At 41.6% G+C, this 23,235-nt stretch overlaps 1 protein-coding gene across 1 annotated transcript; it reads right to left on the bottom strand.

The window, feature by feature from the left end:
* Nucleotides 1-661: 661 nt before the first annotated feature.
* Nucleotides 662-1,520, bottom strand: LOC149024307 (germin-like protein 9-3). The gene has a single exon (XM_089142926.1). It carries the CDS (start codon nucleotides 1,452-1,454, stop codon nucleotides 840-842), a length of 615 nt encoding a protein of 204 aa, XP_088999052.1. The 5' UTR covers nucleotides 1,455-1,520; the 3' UTR covers nucleotides 662-839.
* Between the last annotated feature and the right edge of the window lie 21,715 nt (nucleotides 1,521-23,235).

Raw genomic sequence — 23,235 nt, forward strand, 5'->3', positions numbered from 1 at the left:
TATATATTAGTAAAAGCTTATTTAGTTTCTTCTTTCTTTTTGCAAAACCAACCTTGTTTTGTTTTATATGATGACAGTTTTGTAATTTTGTTCCCTAACTCTTTTAGGGGTTTTTTAGTAATTGTCAAGCTAAGCTTAAAGGCATTTTGGATATGAGCATTAGAGGGCTAGCATCTCACTTAGGGTGGACATTATGGCTGGTCATCTCCACCCTAGAGATACAAATATCTCAAGGTCACACAGGCAAAGGGATCTTTATCTTTTAGAAGCTCAAAATACCAAATGATGGTATACCTGTCCAGCTGGAGTGAGCACCTTGATTGCTTGTGAAAACCTTGGCATCGTACGTGATTCATGTTGTGGTGATCATCTTCAAGTTTCATCCTTCATGTTGTTTTGCTTCACTGGTGCAAGATCTTCTTTCTTCTTCTATATCAATTCTATGAAGTTGGAATATATCTTCTATGCCATGTTCTAGCTAGTTGTTTTTTTCCAATATGAAGTTGGTGTCTATTTATTCAAAGGATCTTTAGCCACCATAGTATGTCTGTTGTATGCTCGTAGTGCTTTGTGTTTCCTTTTTATTAGTGAAGCTACGTATTTTATAATCTTTCCGACTTGTAATTATTAACGAAGTTCATTAAGAAAAAAGAAAGAAAACTAAACTGATGTATGACTTCCAGTATTGCTAATCGATCATCAATTTCAGAAGAGCTTTAAAGTACATGATGAAGAGAAGTTCCCTTAGATAGCATTTGTTCTTCCCTTTTATTTTACTTTATTTATTTACCTACTATGCTTACAACTGAGAATTAAATTGATCAGGGAAGCAGTAGTCTTCAGCTTTGGTTGTTGGTCTTGAGTTGCTGGAGAGTGTCAGCAGATATCTTGAAGGCCTTGGTAAGAACTTCATCAGGGATGTTTGATGCAAAAAGGTTCTTAGGAAGGGAGACTGTACCAGCATTGGAACTGGCAAAAGCAGAGACAGCAACAGCCTTGTTGGTCTTGTCAAAGTTGGCTTGGTAGTGAGGCAATCCCTTGGGGAAAACAAACACATCACCCTTCTGCAACACATTCTTGTACAGTTTTCCATTGCTGTCTGTGGAACCAACAGTTAAGGAACCATCCACAACAAACAATATCTCTGCTCCCCTTGGGTGAGTGTGAGGAACGTTCACAGCCCCAGCTTGGAACTCAAGGAGCTCCATGGACACTCCAGTGCCATCAAGAGCTGGGAAATTGCTTACGGTAACAGACTTACGGCCTAAGCCATTGGTCGAAGAGGATGTGGCACCTCCCCGTAAGCCAGTGTAAGTGAAGAAGACTCCATCAACCTTGCTTTCATCGGTTCCCTCAGGGACGTTAAAGTCAGAGAGTGATTCAGGGTCTGAAGCATTAACAACGACGATGAATATGAGAGCTAGAGCTGCTAAAAGAACACCAGACATTGCCATTTCCACCAGTTGTGCTTGGCTTAACGCTTGGTTTGGATAAGACTAATACGATGAAAGAGTTGTGTTGTGAATGATGGATACCAAAGTTAGGGTATTTATAGAAGTATCTCAAGGAAAACTTCAGATAATGGAACATTATGAAAGTGGTTTCCCCTTTGTAAACCACTAATGATACTTCAGTGATTTTCATTCTCATTCCGCACTTCACTTTACTATAGTAAAAGGAATTATTATTGATTTTGACTGTCGTTAAAGATAATCTTTTTTATTACCGCCCCTCTGTATGTTTTTTTTTTGGTGGAAAACTTATTCATAAACCAAATCATGAAACAGTAGTCATGACTAAGGTTTACGTTGGATACATTTTTTCAGAAGAAGGTTTAGGTTGGACACTCGTATCATAGGTTTCTGCATTGGGCACATCTAGTGGTGGTGTAAATAGGGTACAAATGGAAGTTAATATTTGTGCCCAAATTATTATTATTTGTGTGTGTGTTGATTCTTGAAAATATTACTACCAGCTGTGTGCATGGGACAAACATGTATCAGCTTGGGTAAAGAAACACAAGGAAAACGAAAAAAAGAAAAAGAAAGAATTGTATAACACAAGGATCTTATGAGGTTTGCTAAGGCTACGCTATCACTATATGGAAGATAAAGAAGTTTAGCCTTTGGTTTGTGATATGGAGAGTTAACATTACATTATGATCAGTTACAACATGGAACCCGTGTCATGGACCGTGAGATCCGACCCTCGACTCCGGTCGAGACGGAGAAAACCGAATCGCTCCCGAGCGAACCGGATCCAGAAGATGGCTTGTTGAAGAAGAAAGATTATTGGGCTGCAAGCGTGCCCTAATCTTACTTATGGATTAGGGTAATCACCCTGATGACAGCAGACTCAAACTGACGGCTGCGGATAATCATCATCAAAGGGATAACTATTGCATAACCTAACGGTTATCTCAAGAGTCCTCTACTAGCCCAAACTAGTAGAAGTCTATCACTCAACGGATCTCATTGATAAGATCCAACGACTACCCGAAGAAGGCTCGAGTGCATCCAACGAAGGAGATTCGAAGGTACACTCTATATAAACCTCACTACGATACAAGGTGAGGGACGGATCAATCGATCAAAAAGAATACTATCCGAGACTCGGGTTCGGAGATACATACTGATAGATCCAAACTATCGGCGTCACCTATCTAGATCACCTTTCCCGTTTCTTCATTCATTAGCTCGTGCTTCTAGCAGAGCCGTTTGTGATTAAGTTCATCAATCGACTTAGCCTTCGGAGGTGGACTCCCGACCCTAGCGGTTGGGCCACATCCGACGCTTTCGCTTTGGCAGGACATCACGTGGAGATCCAAGGGCTGAGCAGATTTTGGACGCATCATTTGGCGCCGTCTGTGGGAATCACTTGAAAAAGCCATGGTGACTAGATCAGCAGCCGCAGCACAACGCAATTCCGGTGTTCGAGATACCGGGGGTGAATAATCCAGATATTCCCCAGGAAAGCCAAAATCCTATCGAGGTGGATGATGGCCAGGGAGGACGTAATCTTCCTCCCGATACAATCCAAGATCAATTGGATCAGGTAAAGATTCAACTCTTGGAGGTGAGCCAAGCACTCCGCGTGCTCACCGGATGAGTGGTTTTACCACAAGAACCCGATCAACACGATTCAAGGAGACGTGCATTGCCACGTGACCAAAGAATGGCTGAAGACCGGAATGTTGATCGAATTTCCGTGGAAGGAGACCGAGGACTTCGGAGGATTGATGATCAACCAAGGCGAGGCGATCGGTTCGACAGACCGCAAGAGAGTACAACTGATTCAAATACAAGGTTGGATACGGGGTAAGAACTCACTCACCCACCGTCGAAGAATCGTTCGTGATGATCGAAGCAGTTCGTGACGAGAGAAACTTTCGTGGAAGGACGGGCTATTCGTGATGATCGGGTAGCACTTGATGATCGTGTTAATCGAGGTCGTGATCGTATTGCTGAAGATCACCCGACCCAGATTGGTCAAGAATTGGCCAACATCAATGAGAAGTTAGGGCAGTTGGCTAAGGGAAGAATAATCGAGGATATTTACTCAGTCATTCGGAAGACTCCTTTTGCTTGAGCCAATTGCGGGATATCGGTTTCCCCATAACTTTCGTTTGCCTACCTTCTCAACATTCGATGGCTCCGGAGATCCAACAGCTCACATCGGCTATTACCAACGGACCATGGCGGTTTCGGTAATTCGATGAAATTTTATGCGGGTTTTCGGTTCATCTCTAACCGGAGCGGCACAAAAGTGGTTTTCTAACCTCCCCTCGGGAAGGATCGTAAACTTTGACGAATTGGCGCGCCAATTCATAGGGCGATTCCGAGTGGGATACGAGGTCAAGAAAACGGAAGAAACCTTGTTTCTGTCAAACAAGGAAAGAACGAATCGATCGGAGAGTTTCGAAAAGATTCAACAAAGTGACGATGGAGATAGAAAACTTGGATGAACAAGTAGCCGAACCGCTCTATTTACAGGGACTCACAAATCGGAAACTCCCCGGAGTTATTACTACAGGATATACCCACGACTTATGTTGAGTTGGTACAGAGATGCCGAAGCGGCTAAAGTCATGGAGATTCTAGATGCGCGCCAAGGAGATAATAAAGTCTCCAATAAGGAACAAAAGGCTCTGAGCGAAGCGAGAAGCCAAAAAAGAATGTTCGCGATTGGGTTGGAAAATCCCAACCTTGGTGCCAAAGATCCCCCGGTAGAAGTGAGTACACTCCATTGAATGCTCCTCGGGCCGATATTTTGAATATCCTTAAAAGAAAAAATATTTTGAAGTGGCCGCCTAAAATTCTTTTGAAACCCGGAGAGCAGCGAGGATCGGGAAAAGTATTGCCGATTCCACAAGGACTATGGTCATTACACTAATGACTGTCGTCATCCGAAGGCGGATATTGAAAGATTGATGTCTCAGGGACATCTGTCCAATTTTGTTAGCAGGAGAAGGGAGGAGCCACGTGGGCCACGTGCGGCTGCTCCAAAAAGGGATCGTTCGGTTAGTTCAGAACGATCGAGGGAGGCCCCGAAGTCTAAAAAAGGCAAGGAGGTGATTGAAGCTGCTACTCGGTCACCGATCCTTACCATCTTCGGGGGTCCAGAGCCCGAATCATTCCGGAGTTTAAAAACCAAATACAAATTTGTTGGAGCCGGAGAGGCGCAGAAGCGGAAGAAGCTGAATGGTGAAGATTCTATCACCTTTAGCGAAGAAGACGAAAGAGACGTTTGTTTACCTCATGATGATGCTATAGTCATCAAGGTAGAGATTGCACGGCGGGAAGTGCATAGAGTATTGATTGATACAGGGTCTGCACTGACCTAATTTCTTACGAAGTGTATCAAAAATTGAAGGTGGATCGGGACTTGATGAAACCTTCATCTACACACCTATATGGCTTTGCAGGGTCATCTGCAGTAGCGGAAGGATCGGTTCAGTTGGATCTTTCCATTGGAATTTTTCCTAAAGAAACAACTGTCCGAATCAATTTTTTGGTGGTTCGAGAACTACCAGCCTATAATATGATTCTCGGGCGACCATCTTTATCCAAGATAGGTGCTATTGTTTCGACAAAGCACCCGAAGATAAAATTCTCGATCGATATGGGAATTGGTCAAGTCTCCTTTGACCGGAAGATCTCTCGGCGGTGTTATGTTGCCTATTTAAAAGACAAGGAGGGTCCGAAGAAGGTTACTGCCCTCCCCATAGAAGTTCGAGATGATCGGGAAGAGACAGAGATGCAAAGGCCCGAACCAGTGGAGAAAGCTGGAGCAAATCCAGTCGTGTACCGAGGATGAGAAAAAGATTACTTATATCGGGTCCGAACAGTGGAAGAGTTTAAAGATGAGTTGAAGTTATTTCTTCAACAGAATAAAGATGTATTCGCATGGTCTGCCGAGGACATGCCCGGGATCGATCGGGCCATTGCAGAGCACAAACTCGGATAGACCCTAAGGCGAAACCAAGTGATACGAGAAAAGAAGAAATTTCTCTATTGAAAAGTATGAAGCCGTTCGGAACGAAGTTGAAAAACTTAAGAATTTTGGTTTCATAGAACCAATCGAGTGCCCAACTTGGTTGGCCAACGTGGTGATGGTGAAAAAGGCGAATGGGAAGTGGAGGATGTGTACAGACTACACGGATCTAAACAATGCTTGCCTAAAAGATTGCTACCCGTTGCCTCGGATTGACCTCTTGATAGATGCTACTGCAGGATATGAAACTTTAAGTTTCATGGATGCCTACTCAGGGTATAATAAGATCCTTATGAATAAGGAGGATGAGAAGTATACGGCTTTCATGACTGATCGTGAAAGCTATTATTACAAGGTCATGCCTTTTGGCCTGAAGAATGCAGGAGCAACATATCAGAGGGCCGTCAACAAGATTTTCAAAGAGCTGATAGGAAAGAATGTTGAAGCATATGTTGACGACATGCTGGTGAAAAGCTTTACAAAAGCAAATCACATTGCAGATTTGACTGAGGTTTTCTCAGTCCTGAGGAAACATCAAATGAAGTTGAACCCTGAAAAATGTGCCTTTGGAGTCTCCTCGGGCAAATTCTTGGGATAAACTCAACATCCCTATCTGGAGGCACTCTCGATAGATCATCAGGGAAGACATCAACAAAGTCACAGACAATCTTGACTTCGTCAACTCTTTTCTCCACTTTACTCTTGCCTTAAGATGAAGCATCATCTACTAGGGCATAGACTTGCATCAGTGCAGACAGTACCTTCTCACAAACCCTTCTTTTCTCACCTTGAAATTCAAAGACCGGACTTCCACAGATATGGAACTGAATTTTCCTTGAGGAACAAAGAAACACAGCTTTGTGGGCTGTCAACCAATCAATTCCCAAAATGACATCAAAGTCCTTCATATCGAGAAGTACCAAATTAGCTTCCAAGTTCTTCACACCAATCAACACAGGACATTTAACTAACCCTTTATCTAGTTTCACAATAGGACCAGTAGGTGTACTAATCAATAAACAACTAGATAATTTCTCAGGCATTAGGTTAGTCTTCTTGATGAATGCAAATGACATGAACGAATGAGAAGCACCCGTAGTAAATAAGACAAATGTAGGAATAGAAGCGACTAACAATGTACCTGTAATCACATCATGGCTTGCATCTTGTTCAGTACTGGAAATACTAAACACTCTACCAAAGGGAGGAGCAGGAGCATTCTTCACTACAAGAGTAGACTGCTGGGCAAGTCGCTTCGGACAAGCATGAGCGAAATGACCAGCTTGCTTACAGAAAAAGCAAACAGGATTGCTAGGTCCCACTGGAATAGCTGCAACAGTGGGCTTCTGAACCAAAGGCCTAGGATTCGCATTCACAGGCCTAGCATTTGCATTCACTGGTGGTCGATTCCCGCCATACTGTCTAAACTGGCCGGGCTGCTGAAAACTTGGGCTCTAACCTACACTCCTAGGCTGAAAAGCGGAGTGGGGTAGGGGTGTAGGTCTCACAAAACGCCGATCATTACGATCCAACAAACCAGGGTTCCTCGACTGCCAAGGCCTTTGCACACGTGCATTCTCCTCCTCAGTTTCATCCAACTTCTTCGAGTTCTGCACCACTTGGGCATAGCTCACTATAGGCTGGACAGTGAGGTAAGCTTTAATGGCAGGGCACAATCCTTTAAAGAACTTTCTGGCCTTGGCGAGGTCAAGCCTCAGAGAGTTAGGAGCAAAGAAATGAAGCTCCTCAAACTTCTGTTGGTACTCCAACATAGACAAAGATCCTTGCGTAAGAACCATAAATTCGGCTTCCTTCGCATCTTTCACTGCCTCAGGGAAAAAATTCACGCAGAAAGCTTCCTTGAACAACTCCCAAGTTACAACACCCGCATGCAAACCTTCCGAAACAGGCAGAGTGGAGGTCCACCAAGCATCAGCTTCATGTTGTAACTTCTGTTCAGCAAATAGAATCTTTTGGGCCTCAGAACATTGTAGATGTTGAAAAGCCTTCTCTAACTCACGAAGCCACTTGTTAGGAAACAAGGGGTCCTTGGTCACTCCAGTGAAGGTGGGCACTTGTAGTTTCAGGAAACTCTCCATCAGATGAGTATGAGGAGTTCCAGCTAAACCTCCTGCATTCGAAACTGCGGCATGAGGATTCACATTAGCACCAGCATGAGTCTCATTATGCAGAGTCATGAAACCCGTCAGCATCTGATTAAACTGGGCTGCTTGCTGCTGCATCATATTGCCCATGATATTGGCAATATCACGAAAGTTTCCAACATTCAGGGCACCGGGTATGTCATTGGTACCCTGATTGTCATTGTTGGTTTGCTGATCATGACCACCATTGGGTATCTCACCACCTCCATGAGGTATCTCATCATGACCACCATTGCTACTGGATCCACCACGTCCACTTCTCAGAGTAACCAATTCGCAAAAAACCGAAAATATAAAAAACACCGAATTTCGAAGTTTCATCATAATCCACATGTCCAACTGATTTGAAAATTTAAATCATGCTTAAATACATCCATTTAGCCATCAAACAATAATCCATAGGACAAAAATCACATTTTCCAATAATTCAGCAGAAAATGAGGTCACTGTATCCATTGGTCGATTGATTGGTCGACTGGCCCAGTCGACCAATGCTCACAGAATACGAAAATTCACATTTTAAGCCTCATTTCCTCATTTCCTCATTCTAACTTCATTCTAAACATTCCAAAACATGAGAGAGCTTTGGGGAAAGTCTTCCAAAGTTCTTCCAAGTGTTCTTGAGGTGTTTTAGTGCTTCAACAACAACATTACATCACACATTCATCATATACAAGGTAAATCTCTCATTTCTTCTTTCATATACAATCTCTCATGCTTGCATTTCCTTAGAATTCATGTTTTACTTGTATCCAATGCTAGAAATGATGTTTAGGAATACTTAGAAACACATTCCTTAGGCTTTAAACACAACACCATGCATAGACAACAAGTTCTAACACATTCTAGCACTTTCACAATGTTTTCGTACCGAAATCGTTAACTTTAGAAAAATTTCGATTTCTCACAAACCGCTTGGAGTTTTCGCACGAAATCAAATGTTACATGCTCAAGATGATATTGTAGATATGTCCATATAGTTTGATTTGACCAATTCCAACTTTTCAAAAATTCAATTTTGATCTAGTTTGCAAAAATCCCCAAATTTCTTCTTGCTGAATTTTCCACTTTTAACCAAGTTTTCGATCGATTCTCTTCAAATAAACTTCATGATCATGCAATTCCAATTATTGTGCACATGCTAGTATCTTCAAATTGAATTTTCCCCAAATTTGAAATTTTTCAAAAAATTACGAGAATACCCTTTTGGTTGAAATCTTGAAGTAGCAATAACTAGCAATGTCATTTGTCTCTTCCACAGACATACACCATGCAGAGAGGAGGGCGAGGACGAGGTCGAAGTCGTATGGTAGGGGCACTCAGGGGTAGAGGTCAGGTTCCTTCAGAGCCTAGACAGGTAGTTCGGTGACCAAACATATTCGATACACCACAGGCCGAGTTCTTGTACGAGGCCTACTTCAGTTACTGTAGTATTGAGCTCGGACATCTACTTCACCTTCGACAGCTCAGGGTGTTCAGGATTCGGCAGAGATTTGACACTATGGAGTGGACACATCTCTTCACCAAGGATTTTCCGATATATGCGGAGCTAGTGAGGTTGTTCTTTAGCAACCTAACATCTACAGAGGAGTCTAGAGGTCCAGAACATCCTCTTCGATTAGTCCTCAGGAGCAGGGTCCTTCAGAAATGGATTCGCTTCTCCACAAGGACATTAGCTGAGATCCTACGGGTACCTTATTACCCACAGCAGTGTGTCTGGATACCTGCGGGAGCAGGGATAGACAGTTACTTGATGCCATACGAGCTGCACGAGATATGTACTATGCTATGGGATGATCGACGATGCCACACTCCATGGAATAGTGGGCGGATATACATTCGGCACGGATTATCGGTCGCATTGTCGGCCGAAACATTATGCCGAAGGCTGGACATCACCATCGGGTCACAGTGATGGAGGCCTTGGTTATCTACCGCATCTACATGGGCTTCGAGATAGACCTTTCCTACATCATTAAGCAGGTCATGCTGGATCTGGTTTTGTGGCCTAGCATGCGAAACCTTTTCTACGGGAGGTTACTGACTTTGATCTTCCGGCGTGAGTTTCAAGGATACATCGGTGGACACTGGTTCACTGGGGTATACGATCGGGACTAGGACCGTCTGACAGATGAAGCTAAAACAGACAGTGAGGTCTCGTGGTCTAGAGGATGAGGACGATGAGATAGAGGAGGAGGAGGAGGAGTCTGATGATGGAGGAAAGGATGTCAGTCCTGATAGTGATGATCAGGCTGGAGATGACACAAAGATGCACGAGGCTGAGCCAAAGCATCACGAGATTCCTCCTTCATCACACTTCGAGACAGGTGGTCCGTCTCATGCAGTTCTAGAGACTTCAGATCTCGGTGCACAGATGAGATCAATGACTTCCATGCTGGAGAGGATGGAGGTCAGACAGGAGCAGATGTATGAGAGGATGGAGTCACGGCAGGATAGGATAGAGCATCAGGTGTCTCAGCTAGCAGAGGACTTCAGAGATTTCCGAGATCAGAGGAGATCACCTAGATAGACTGTACTTTAGGATCTCCATTTATGCATTATCTGATGTAATCGTTGTAAAAACTTTTGAAATTAATGAAGTTCACTTTGTTTCACTTTATTATTGTGTATTATGCACTTTCTTTTATTGTATTAAGTAACATTTGTTTAAGTATAATTATGGTATGTTATTCAGAAACATTCAGTTATGCTTCATTGGTTAAGTTTCTAATCCAAGTATTCTATTATTCACTTCTAAGAGTAGAGGAGTCATTTCAGATCTATGACTCAGGAATGTTCCGTTATTGTTTTCTGTGGTTAGGATTTCCTTGAACTTTGGGCTCTGATACCACTCTGTCACATCCACTCAGCCGGTACCCTACCTGGCATACCCAAGTGTGTGATCCACAACCCTGAAGATCAATTATCGAGGTAATCAACCTCCCAAATAGACAATAACATAATCATGAACATAAATAATCAATGTACAAAGTAAAATTCAAAAGATCCAAATAAGGAAGAATAAATCATATATCATCAGAGTATGAAAGACAATCAAAATGTCTAAATCAATAAGTAAAGTGAGGCGGAATCCCACTCTATAACCAGCGGAAAGTAGATCGCAAGTCAAAAGAAAGATTAGATCTGCTTCTAAGATAAGAAAGAAAGCTATAACAAACTAAACTAGAGTCTATTCTATCTTATAAAGAACGTCTTCATAAACATAGACTTCATCAATGACGCTCAGACGTTCCCACTCCACAGTAGGGCTAATCCCGGTAACAAGCAAAACCACTTGAGGAATCCTCAATGTAATCTTCATGGTTGCCAGCACCTTGCGTGAAGTACCTCTTCAGTTTGCGCTTCCTCATATTGATTTTCATAGTCATCAGTACCTGTAGAGTAATCTAACAAAAGATATTGTACAAAAAGGAGTGAGTTTCAATGAAACTCAGTAAGGCAGTTAATCCATAACAACATAAATAGCAGGAATTCAAAACAGAGTAAAATGCTATATGATATGAAACACATGATGCAATATGATTCTAACTCTATATATGCTGGTCTCTATTGACAACCATGCTTTAAGTCATAACACTGTACTTCTTTAGGAAGGTCTCATCACACAACGCCTTTTGGTAGTGGGTCTGGCATCCCTCGGGACATTACATGGCTAAGGGTTAAGTCACCACTCTCTCACATCACCATTGGTCTAAGTACCGGTGCATGTCAGGGTCAAAGCCTAGCCAAATGCAAGTCTCCTACTTAGTTACATCAAGTCAGATCCAGATACGTCCATTCCTCGCCCCTGGCAATCCTTTCCGGTATCCTTCACACTAGAGTCCTCATAGTCCCTGACTACGGACTCATCAACCCTATTGGTTATCCACATATGGTAAACGGGAAGCTCTCACGTCCCCTCATGGATTGGTTACCGGTCTTGAGAGCCCGTGAGCCCAAGTCTAATCATATGCAACCCAACCAATAAATGGCCCCCACAATGTGATTCCTGTCCTCTCACGGGTTGGTTACCGGTCTTGAGCGCCCATGGTTCCCCATTGCTACCACGGGTCGTTCGGTCCCAATACCCCTCCGATTTGGGTCTAACATAACAGGACATCCTAGCCAAACACTACTAGACAGCCCTAAATATGTCATCCAACAGTTTAGGAAGGTGTCCAAAGGGCATCTCCAGAAATATCTCATAATATTCCCGTAGTTGTCCAAGGACAGAAGTGTAAAAAAGACACCTCTCCTTACCAAACCATACTTAATCATTCACAAACATAATTCCATCATAACACATATATGGTAACTTCTTATAAAGAAATCAATAATAACATCCAACTTGCATATATTTGATAAGTAAATCACACATGAATCAATTTAGTATAAACAAGTAATGCTGCTGTAATCAAGGTAGTTGCATCAGTAGTATATCATTGTAAGCATCTAATTAAGGAAATAAATCAAAAAGATTCAAATATAGAAACTAGAACATGCAATTTATGTAGTTAAGGAAATAACCATCCTTACCTTATATAACTCGCAAAGGAATCTTAGGTAATCAAGTAAGACCTTGACTAAACTTGGGAAGAAAGTCCTAAACAAGTGTATATAACATATTAGGAAAGATACTTAAAAGGAAAGATATCAAAACATCCAAAACAGACCAAATATGAGGTTGTTGTACTCATTGGTCGATTGAATTGGTCTACTGCCTCAGTCGACCAATGAGTCGACCAACAGAGACAGTGGACTTCAAAAATTAGAGTTTTTAGAATATAACACCAAATTTGGTGGTTCAAAAGGGTACTAAACAAGGGGGAAACTACAATGGCAGTATACTAGTATATAGAAGACTTAAAAACACTAATCATATCAAGTCTTCAAGTTGCAAATTAGGAAACAAAATGTTACCATAATTAGATCAATCATAGTTCTTAAAGATATCATAGTAAAAATCATGGACACGAACAATAGGATGATGGATCACTAATTGTGGTAAAGAAATCATGAAAAGCATGCATAGATCTTCGAGAAAAATAAATCTAAGATTGAAGAACATCAATCTAAATAAGGAAAGTGAATGAATACATGTTTTCCTTCAAAAGCGAGTGATGATCATGATGAAGATCATCCACCAAGCTTTCGATCCTTAGGAAAAGAGAGGGAAAGAGTATAGTGATGGTTGCAACAGAGATACAACATCACTTCTACTGTCCTCAATCAGAAAAGGAAAGAAAAGTAACGAAGAATCAAAGATGAAACATAGAAGAGGGTGATCACATACCTTTTTATGGAAATGCAAGAGGTTTGACGAAGATCCGTCAAGAAAATCACCAAGGATGCAAGGGAGATGACTTGTAGAGGGCTCTGGTACGTTCCAAAGAGTTTGGAGGTAGAAAATACAAAGTAGACTCAAGATTGGACTTAAATAGAGCAAGCAAAGACCTAATCAGCAAAATCAGATCTCATTGGTCGATTGATTGGTCGACTGGCCCAATTGACCAATGAGTCGACTGGCCCAACCGACCAATGAGTCGACCAATCAGGACAGCAAGTCTAAAACAGGGAAATGAAGTCTCAGACCTAATCCAAACATAAAGGGGTTTTGCACACACATTAAGTGACTTACCTAGTAGGTAGAAATGCCTTCGAACCAAGCCAAAAAGTACTCCAAGTCTATCAACTAATTCCATCTTCATCAGGGTGCAGTTTCCATAAATGGAACACTGACATCAACTCTCTTGGATTCTAAGCTAGCCACCAAGTCATCCACTGGAATGGCCCATAACTGACTTCTTGCTTTACTTCGGGTTGTCGGACCTACAAACAACAGGGTTTCCGGGTCAAGGTTAGGGTTGGGTTTCACAGGTAGTGGGTCCTTCATCCCTCTCGGACAATCCATGGCTGGGGGTTAAGTCACCGCTCTCTCACATCACCATTGGTCTAAGTACTGGCACATGTCAGGGTTAAGCCTAGCCCAATGCAAGTCATCTACTCAGTTACATCCACTCAGCTCCAAATACGTCCATTCCTCCCCTCTCGGGATCCTTTCCAGTATCCTTCACACTAGAGTCAGCGTATTCCCTCTCGAACTACGGACTCATCAACCCTATTGGTTATCCACATATGGTAAACGGGAAGCTCTCATGTCCTCTCACGGGTTGGTTACCGGTCTTTAGCGTCCATGAGCCCAAGTCTAATCATATGCAACCCTCCAATAAATGGCCCCCACAATGTGATTCCAGTCCTCTCATGAGTTGGTTACCAGTCTTGAGCGCCAGTGAATCCCCATTGCTGCCACGGGTCGTTCGGTCTCAATACCCTTCCGATTCGGGTCTGATATAACGGGGATATCCTAGCCAAACACTGCTAGACAGCCCTAGGTATGACAACCAATGATTCGGGAAAGTGTCAATGGGCAACCCCGGAAACATCCCATACTATTTCCGATAATGTCCAAGGACTGAAGTGTCAAAAGGACACCTCTCAATCCCAATTCATACTTAATCAAGCACATTCTCAGATCAGCCATGACATACAAAATCAACAACTCATCATACAAAGAGAATGTAAAAGCATAATCAAATCACTAGACCATATGCAATAATAAGCATTTCATATAATCTTGAATAATGAAAAAGAAGACATAAGTGAAATGCTACTGTACTTACAGTAGTACGTCAGAAGTATAAAATACAAGAACAATAAATAAACTCAGAGTTTCTTAAAGTAGAAACCAAAGAGTACGCAATCTATGTTATTATGAAATAACTGTCCTTACCTTGATTATTGCCGAAGATAATCCAAAGATCAATGAGAGAGACTCCAAACTTAGTAAGTAAACCCCTAACAATCATAGATACAACATTAAGAAAGATGCCTAAAAGATTAGAGAGCAAAACGAATCAAACAGAGCGAAAAATGAAGCTATTGCCTTCATTGGTTGAGTGATTGGTTTACTAACCCAGTCGACCAACAGAGTTAGTACGAAGCAAGTACGGGAAATCTGATCTGAAACTCATTCTATAGGGTTCGGAACTTCACGAAACTTGGAGGGAAACTATAGGATAGTATTCTAACGCTAAGGGAATAAAGATCGGGGCACTAATAATGATCAAAAACATTACCTTCAATTAAAATCATGGTTTTCCCCAAATTGGGAGAAAAACCCTTGAATTCGATAAAATACACTATGGAAATCACAGCAAAGTCAAGGGATGATTTAGATCTCATCCAAGAAAAGGTAATCAGAATTAATCACATGTCATGAAAATTAGATCTAAATGCTTACGAAATCAGATCCATAATAAGAACTAGGGTTTCAAACGGATCTGACAAGAATTAGGGTTGAGATCTCTATGCTGATCATAAACCCTAAAGAAAAGAATAAGATTATGGAAGAGATGGTTGCAAAAATGCAGCATCTTCTTCCCAATCATGATTAAGAATAAGATCGAAGAAAGAAAACTTTGCAATTCAGAAAAGATACTAACCTTAGACTGACAAATCGGAGATGAGAGACTTCAGATCTACAGAGGAATCTTCGAAATCACCGAAAAGAGTTTCAAACAAGTCTTCCCACATTCTCAAAGTGTTTAGGAGGCAGAGGACACTAAGAAACACGAAGTAGGTTTAATTAGAGAGTTAAAAACCCTAAAATTGGATTTTCTCGGATTTAACACACCATTGGTCGATTGATTGGTCTACTGACCCAGTCGACCAATCATTCGACCAATCAGGTCAGCAAGGTTCGAACAGGGAATTGAAGGATCAAATGGACACTAAACCTCAAGGGACTTTGCACACATATAAAATGACATACCTAGTGTGTAGAAAGGCCTTCGAACCAAGTCAGATAATACTCCAAGTCCTTCAACTAATCTCATCTTCAGACAGGTGCAGCTTCCTTTCCAAATCTGCACGGACTTCCAAGATTGGAACACCATCATCAATATCCATGGGTTCAGAGTTAAACACCATGTCTTCTACTAAGATGGCCCATAGTTGGCTTCTTCCTTTACTCTGGGTCTTTGGACCTAAAAACAACCGGGTTTTCAGGTCAGGGTTAGGGTTAGTTTAGCACTGGGTTTCACATTCTCCCCCCCCCCTTAAAAGAAATTTCGTCCTCGAAATTGAAAGCGTACCTGAACTTCCAAAAAGTTGAGGAAACTTCTCCTTCATATCTTATTCCTTCTCCCAAGAAGCTTCTTTGGGGGTATGGTTCTTCCACTGAATCTTCACCAAAGGGATGGTGCGATTCCGTAACTACTTGTCCTTCTTATCCAATGGACAAGGGAGAGGATCATAGGTTAAGCAAGAGTGAACACTTGGAGTGATGGTTGCAAGGTTGCAGCACCAACTCCAAGGTTTCAATAGCAAGAAAAGGAGTAGAAAATAATAAAATAGAATAGAATAGAGAGTGAGAGTGATGAATCATACCTTGTAGTTGTTGATGGAGACAAGGAACAATGATTGACAATGATTTGGGTGGAATCTTCTTCACTAATGCCAAGGAGGTGCTTTGGGAAGCTCTCCCCACGTTCTCAAGAGTGGTAATGATTAGAATAGGGCTCAAAACACGAGGCTAGTATAAATAGAATAGGGAATATTCCAAAGAATCATTAACTTCAAGTCTGGGAAACTTTGGTCGATGGTCTTGGTCGATGGCATCGACCAAGGAGGATCAACTAAAACAAGATTCAATAGAAAATGCAGAAATAGTTCAGCAACTTCAGATAGGGATTTGGAGGGCTATACAGGGTCAAATTGAGTGGGGTTTTCAAGAAGTCTAGTTTCGAGAAATACCTTCGGATTGTGCACGGGAGTCCATTAGGTACTTCAACTAATTCATTCATCTCCGATGCGCAAATTCTCACGAAACACCGATAATGTACTCAAGTAAGGGGTATCATCGTCAATGTCCATGGGCTCGGACTCCGACTCAAAATTATCAATCAAAAGGGTCCACAAGTCTCTTCTACCCCCACTTCCGGTCTTCGGACCTATAAACAACAATGGATCCGGGTCAAGGTCAGGGTTAGGATAGGGCTGGATTTTACATTCTCCCCCCCCCCCCTTAAATGAAATTTCATCCTCGAAATTGAAAGCGTATGTAAAACCCAGCCCTAACCTTGACCCGGAAACCTTGTTATTTGTAGGTCCGATGACCCGAAGGAAAGTAAGAAGTCAGCTTTGGGCCATCCCAAGAGAGGACTTGGTGTCTGGCTTTGAATCCATGAAAGTTGATGATGAGGTTCTATTTTTGGAAACTGAATCCTGATGAAGATCTGATTAGTTGATGGACTTGGAGTGCTCTCTATCTTGGTTTGAAGGCATTTCTACCTATTAGGTAAGTCACTTGACTTGTGTGCAAAACCCCTTTAGGATTGGATTTGATCTGGACCTTCAATTCCCTGTTTTGGTCTTGTTGTCGCATTGGTCGACCGATTGGTCGATCGGGCGATCGACCAATCCACTCGACCAATGAGTCCTGTCTTTGGCAATTAGGTTGTTCTTGCTCTATTTAAGTCCAATCTCGAGTCCACTTCGTATTTGCTGCCTCCAAACTCTCTCGGAACGAACCAAAGACCTCTCGCAAGTCATCTCTCTTGCATCCTTGGTGTTTTCTTGACGGATCTTCGTCGAAACTCTTCTTTTTGCATCAAAAGGTATGTCTACTCTCTCTTCTTCTCCTCCATCTTTGTTTTTCTTTCCTTTTTGAGTTGAGACAGTAGAAGAGATGCTGCATTCTCTGTTGCAAACATCTCTCGAACATGTTCTCATGATCATCCTAAGGATTTGAGGCTAGAACAATGATCTTAACCATGATCATTGCAAGCTTTTGAAGGAATCATGATCAAACCATGATCTAATCTTTGTTAAACTTCTAATCTGAATTCCGATCTCTTTGGATCTTCTATGTTGATCATGTTAGTAGTTAATTACTGTGTTTTCCTTCCATGATCCATAATCTATAAATCTCTAGTTGTTCTCTTCTACCTTACTATGTGTTCTTCATGATGCATGGTAGTTACATATATGGTAGGTTTTATTTCCTTATTTAGATTTATGCTTCTAAGCCTTATTCCATGAAGATCTATGTATGTTTTCATGATACCATTACCTGAAGCAAAGATCTATCCTCCTATTGTTCTTGTCTTTGTTTTCTATTTCAAATTCATCAAGATCCATGGTTGATCTAATTATGGTAACTTTTTGTTTCCTAATTTGGATCTTGATATCTTGATTGGATTAGTGTTTTGAGGTCCCCTATATGTTAGAATACTATTGATGTAGTCTACCCCTGGATTAGTACCCTTTTGAACCACCAAATTCGGATTTCATATCTTAAAACTCGTTTTTTTTAGGCCTTATCGTCTCGCATTGGTCGATCGATTGGTCGATTGGACCATCGACCAATCCACTCGACCAATGAGTACAAAGCAACTCCAGAATTGGTCTATGTTGGATGTTTTGGTATCTTTTCTGTTAGGGATCTTTCCTAATATGTTGTATATACTTGTTTAGGACCTTCTTCTCAAGTTTGCCGAGATCTTACTTGATTTCTTAGGATTCCTTTGCGAGTTATAAAAGGTAAGGATGGTTATTTCCTTAATTACATAGATAGCATGAATCTAGTTTCTATATTTGAATATCATAGATATGATTCCTAAATTAGATTCTTACAATGATATACTACTTGTTGCATAACTTTGATTACAGTAGCATTACTTATTCATATTAAATTGATTCATGTATGATTTACTTACCAATGTTATAAAAGTGATTGTAATAATTGATTTCTTTCCATATATGAAGTTACCATATATGTGATGATATGAATTGATGCATGTGTATGCTTAAGTATGGTTTGGAAAGGAGAGGTGTCCTTTTGACACTTCTGTTCTTGGACTACTACGGGAATATTATGGGATGTTTCCGGAGATGCCCTCTGGACACCTTCCTAAACTGTTGGATGACATATCTAGGATTGTCTAGTTGTGTTTGGCTAGGATGTCCTGTTATGTCAGACCCTAATCGGAGGGGTATTGAGACCGAACGACCCGTGGTAGCAATGGGGATTCATGGGCGCTCAAGACCGGTAACCAACCCGTGAGAGGACAGGAATCACATTGTGGGGGCCATTTATTGGTAGGGTTGCATATGGTTAGACTTGGGCTCACGGGCGCTTAAGACCGGTAACCAACCCGTGAGAGGACGTGAGAGCTTCCCGTTTACCATATGTGGATGATCAATAGGGTTGGTGAGTCCGTAGTCAGGGACTATGAGGACTCTAGTGTGAAGGATACCGGAAAGGATCGTCGGGGACGAGGAATGGATGTATCTGGATCCGACTTGATGTAACTAAGTAGAAGACTTGCATTTGGCTAGGTTTTACCCCGACATGCGCCAAGATTTATACCAAATGGTTGTGAGAGAGTGTGTTGACTTAACCCCCGCCAAGGTTTGTCCCGAGGGATGAAGGACCCATTACCAATCGGCTGCTCAAGACCGGTGAAATGATCCGTGAGAGAATCCAAGATATCTTAAATGGTTGAGGATGTGAGTGGACTTTCCTAAAGAAGTACGGTGCTATGACTTAAAGCATGTCCGCCAATAGAGACCAGCATACATAGAGTTAGATTCATTCATTCATTGCTTGTCTCATATCATATTGCATTTATGTTTGTTCTGGAATCCCGCCATTTATGTTATTATGGATTTTAATCGCTTTACCGAGTTTCTTTGAAACTCATTCCTTTATTGTACAATGTTGTTAGACTATCCTGCGGGTACCGAGTACTATGACGGTCCCTATGAAGAAGCGCAAGGCGAAGAGGCATATCTCCAGGAAGGTGATTGCGGTTACCACAATTACTCGAAGATCCCGCGAGTGGTTATGCTCCGTACGATGCTTAGTCCAACCATTGAGTGGAAGCGTCCTTGTGCCATTTATGAGATTTACACTTACAAGGATGTTGTCTATAAAGTGGAGAACAATTTAGTTACCCAATGTACTTGCTACTGGGATTAGGTTTTGTCTAGTTTATTCTTTAGAGCTACTTTTCCGCTGGTTGTAAAGTGGGATTTTTGCCTCACTTTACTTATCTGTTTGATACTCTGATTATATCTATTATTCTGATTCATTTATGATTCATTCTTTCTTTATTGGATCTATGATTTATCTTCCGCACTCTTGTTATGATTGTTCATGATTATGTTATTGTTTATGTGGGAGGTTGATCACTCGATACCTGATCTTCGGGCTGTGGATCACACTCTCGGGTATGCCAGATAGGGTACCGGCTGGGAGGGCGTGACAGCGTACCTGTGCTTCCAAAAAGATGAGGAAACTTCTCCTTCATGTCTTCTTCTTTCTCCCATGAAGCTTCTTCCGGGGTGTGGTTCTTCCACCAAATCTTCACCAAAGGGATGGTGCGATTCCGCAACTGCTTGTCCTTTTTGTCTAAGATCTCGACTGGTCCTTCATCGTAAGAAAGATCGGCACTAAATCCTTCAGATGCTTACTGTAGTATGTGTTTCGGGTTCTCTATGTACTTTCGAAGCATCAAAACATGAAACACATTATGAACTTCAGCAAGAGATGGGGGCAAGGCCAAATGGTATGCTACAGGTCCAACCTTCTCCAAAATCTCATAAGGTCCAATGAAGCAAGGGCTAAGCTTTCCTTTCACATTGAATCTCGTCACCCTTTTCATAGGCGATACTTTGAGGAAAACTTTCTCTCCAATCGGAAATTCTAAATTGGTTCTTCTCTTGTCGGCATAAGATTTCTTTCTAAACTGGGCAGACTTGATCCTTTCTCTAATCATGTCAACCATCACACTTGAAGCTTCAATCATTTCTGGACCCAAGACTTTTCTCTTACTGGTCTCAGTCCAATACAAAGGCATCCTACAAGTGTTACCATACAATGCTTTAAATGGAGCCATGCCTATTGTTGCTTGATAACTGTTGTTATAGGCAAACTCAACCAAAGCTAAGTGTTCATCCCAATTTCCACCCATATCCACCGCACAAGATCTAAGCATATCTTCCAATATTTGAATTGTCCACTCAGATTGTTCATCAGACTGTGGATGATGAGCTTTACTCATATTCAATTGGGTTCCTAAGGCTTTTTGCAAACCATTCCAAAACCTTGAGGTGAACCTAGGATCACGATCAGAAACAATACTCACAAGCACTCCGTGCAGACGAACTACATTGTCCACATAAAGCCTAGCTAGCTTATCCAAAGTGTAAGTGATCTTCATAGGGATAAAATGGGCTGATTTGGTCAACCTATCAACAATCACCCACACAGTGTCATTTCCTTTACTTGTCCGAGGCAAGCTAGTCACGAAGTCCATGGAGATATCTTCCCACTTCCAACTAGGAATAGGAAGGGGCTGAAGCAATCCATACGGAGGTTGACAAACGGCTTTCACACGTTGACAAGTCTCACACTTGGCAACAAAATCTTCAACATCAGCTTTCAAACCATTCCACCAAAAATGTTCCCTTAAGTCCTTGTACATCTTGGTACTTCTAGGGTGTACTGTAAAGATTGACTGGTGTGCTTTCAATATTTCCTTCTTGATTTCTTCAACAACTGGCACACAAAGTCTACCTCTAAACAATAAAGTACCATCTATAAACGTACTAAAAGAAGGGTCCATTTCGGAATTCAAAGCAATCTTCTCAATCTTCTCTTTCAACTCTTGATCAAAACTCTGCAAAGCAACAATCCTGTCTCTAAGGGTGGATATTGTCGTCATGGCATTAAGAACACAATCCGAACCCTCAGGGACCACTTCCAAACGAAACCTTTCCATCGATGACAACAAAGGCCGACTCAAAGCATTCAAGTTCAATTCCTTCCTTTGACTTTTCCTACTAAGAGCATCCACAACTACGTTTGCTTTACCTGGGTGGTACTGGATGTCACATTCATAGTCAGAGACCAACTCCAACCACCTTCTTTGTCTTATGTTCAGCTCCTTCTGGGTGAAGAAGTATTTCAAACTCTTATGATCTGTGAAGATAGTGACCTTCTCACCGTATAGGTAATGTCTCCAGATCTTCAAAGCAAAGACAACTGCGGAATGCTCTAAATCATGAGTGGGGTAGTTCCGCTCATAATCCTTCAATTGCCGAGAGGCATAAGCCACTACCTTACCATGTTGTATCAACACGCAACCCAAACCGATCTTGGAAGCATAAGTGTAGATTGTCAACCCACCGAAACTATCAGGTATAGTCAAAATTGGGGCACTTGTCAATCTAACTTTCAGCTCTTCGAAATTCTTCTCGCAAGCTTTGGTCCACACAAACTTCTCTTCTTTTCTAGTTAGCTTAGTCATAGGAGCAACCAACCTAGAAAAGTTCTCAATAAATCTTCTATAGTATCTCGCCAATCCAGGGAAACTTCTTATCTCAGTCACAGTCTTCGGTCTTTCCCAATCAGCAACTGTTTGCACCTTCTCAGGATCCACACGAATACCTTCGGCTGAAACAACATGGCCGAGAAATACTACCCTTGAAAGCCAAAAGTCAGACTTTGCTAAACTTAGCATAGAGCTTCTTTTCTCTCAACCTTTTCAATGTGAAATTTAGGTGTTTCACATGCTCTTCTTCATTCTTAGAGTGGATCAAGATGTCATCAATGAAAACGATTACAAACTTATCGAGCACATCATGAAATACTCGATTCATGAGGTCCATGAACACGGCAGGAGCATTAGTTAAACCAAAAGGCATAACTCTAAATTCATAATGTCCATACCTTGTTCTAAACGTTGTCTTAAGATATCACTTGACTTCACTTTCAACTGATGATATCCAGATCTCAAATCGATCTTCGAGAATACAGCCGCGCCTTTCAACTAATCGAAAAGATCATCAATCCGGGGCAGCGGGTATCTATTCTTGATTGTCAACTTGTTCAACTCCCGGTAATCAATGCATAGACTCGGTAGGTGATACACTTGGCTGCACAAAACCTCTCTCTAAGAGCTATTCAGTTGTGTTTGTAACTCTTCTAGCTCGATAGGTGCCATCCTATATGGAGCTTTAGATACCGGAGCCGCTCCAGGAGTTAAGTCTATGAAACACTCAATTTCTCTATCAGGGGGCAATCCTGACATATCATCTGGAAACACAGCAAATTCACAAGCGACCCTGACTTCTTCAAGTCTCTTTCCTTCTTTGACCTTGCTTCTAGGTGAAGCACTTTTAACTAAAGCGGTTAATGTTTTCTTGCTAACTCTTCCCTTTTCGCCTTGGAACTTGAAAATTGAATTTCCTTCCTTTCGAAAATGAATCTTCTTTGAAGAGCATAGGATTACAGCATTGTAGGATGTCAACCAATCAATTCCCAAGATTACATCAAAATCCTTCATATCAAACAACACTATATTTGCCTTCAAGTTCTTTTCACAAACTAACACAGGACATTCTTCTAACACTTTATCTAGTTTAACAGTAGACCCAACAAGGGTAGTAATCAACAAACAACTAGATAAACACCGGGGTGTTAGGTTAGTCTTCAAAGCAAAAGTAGATG

Source organism: Hakea prostrata, chromosome 2, assembly GCF_041222555.1.
Source record: "Hakea prostrata isolate BN-2017 chromosome 2, UWA_Hpros_2, whole genome shotgun sequence".
NCBI lineage: Eukaryota > Viridiplantae > Streptophyta > Magnoliopsida > Proteales > Proteaceae > Hakea > Hakea prostrata.

Bases quoted from the DNA above. Each gene is read 5' to 3' on its own strand.
- LOC149024307 (XM_089142926.1), bottom strand. From the start codon at position 1,454: ATGGCAATGTCTGGTGTTCTTTTAGCAGCTCTAGCTCTCATATTCATC.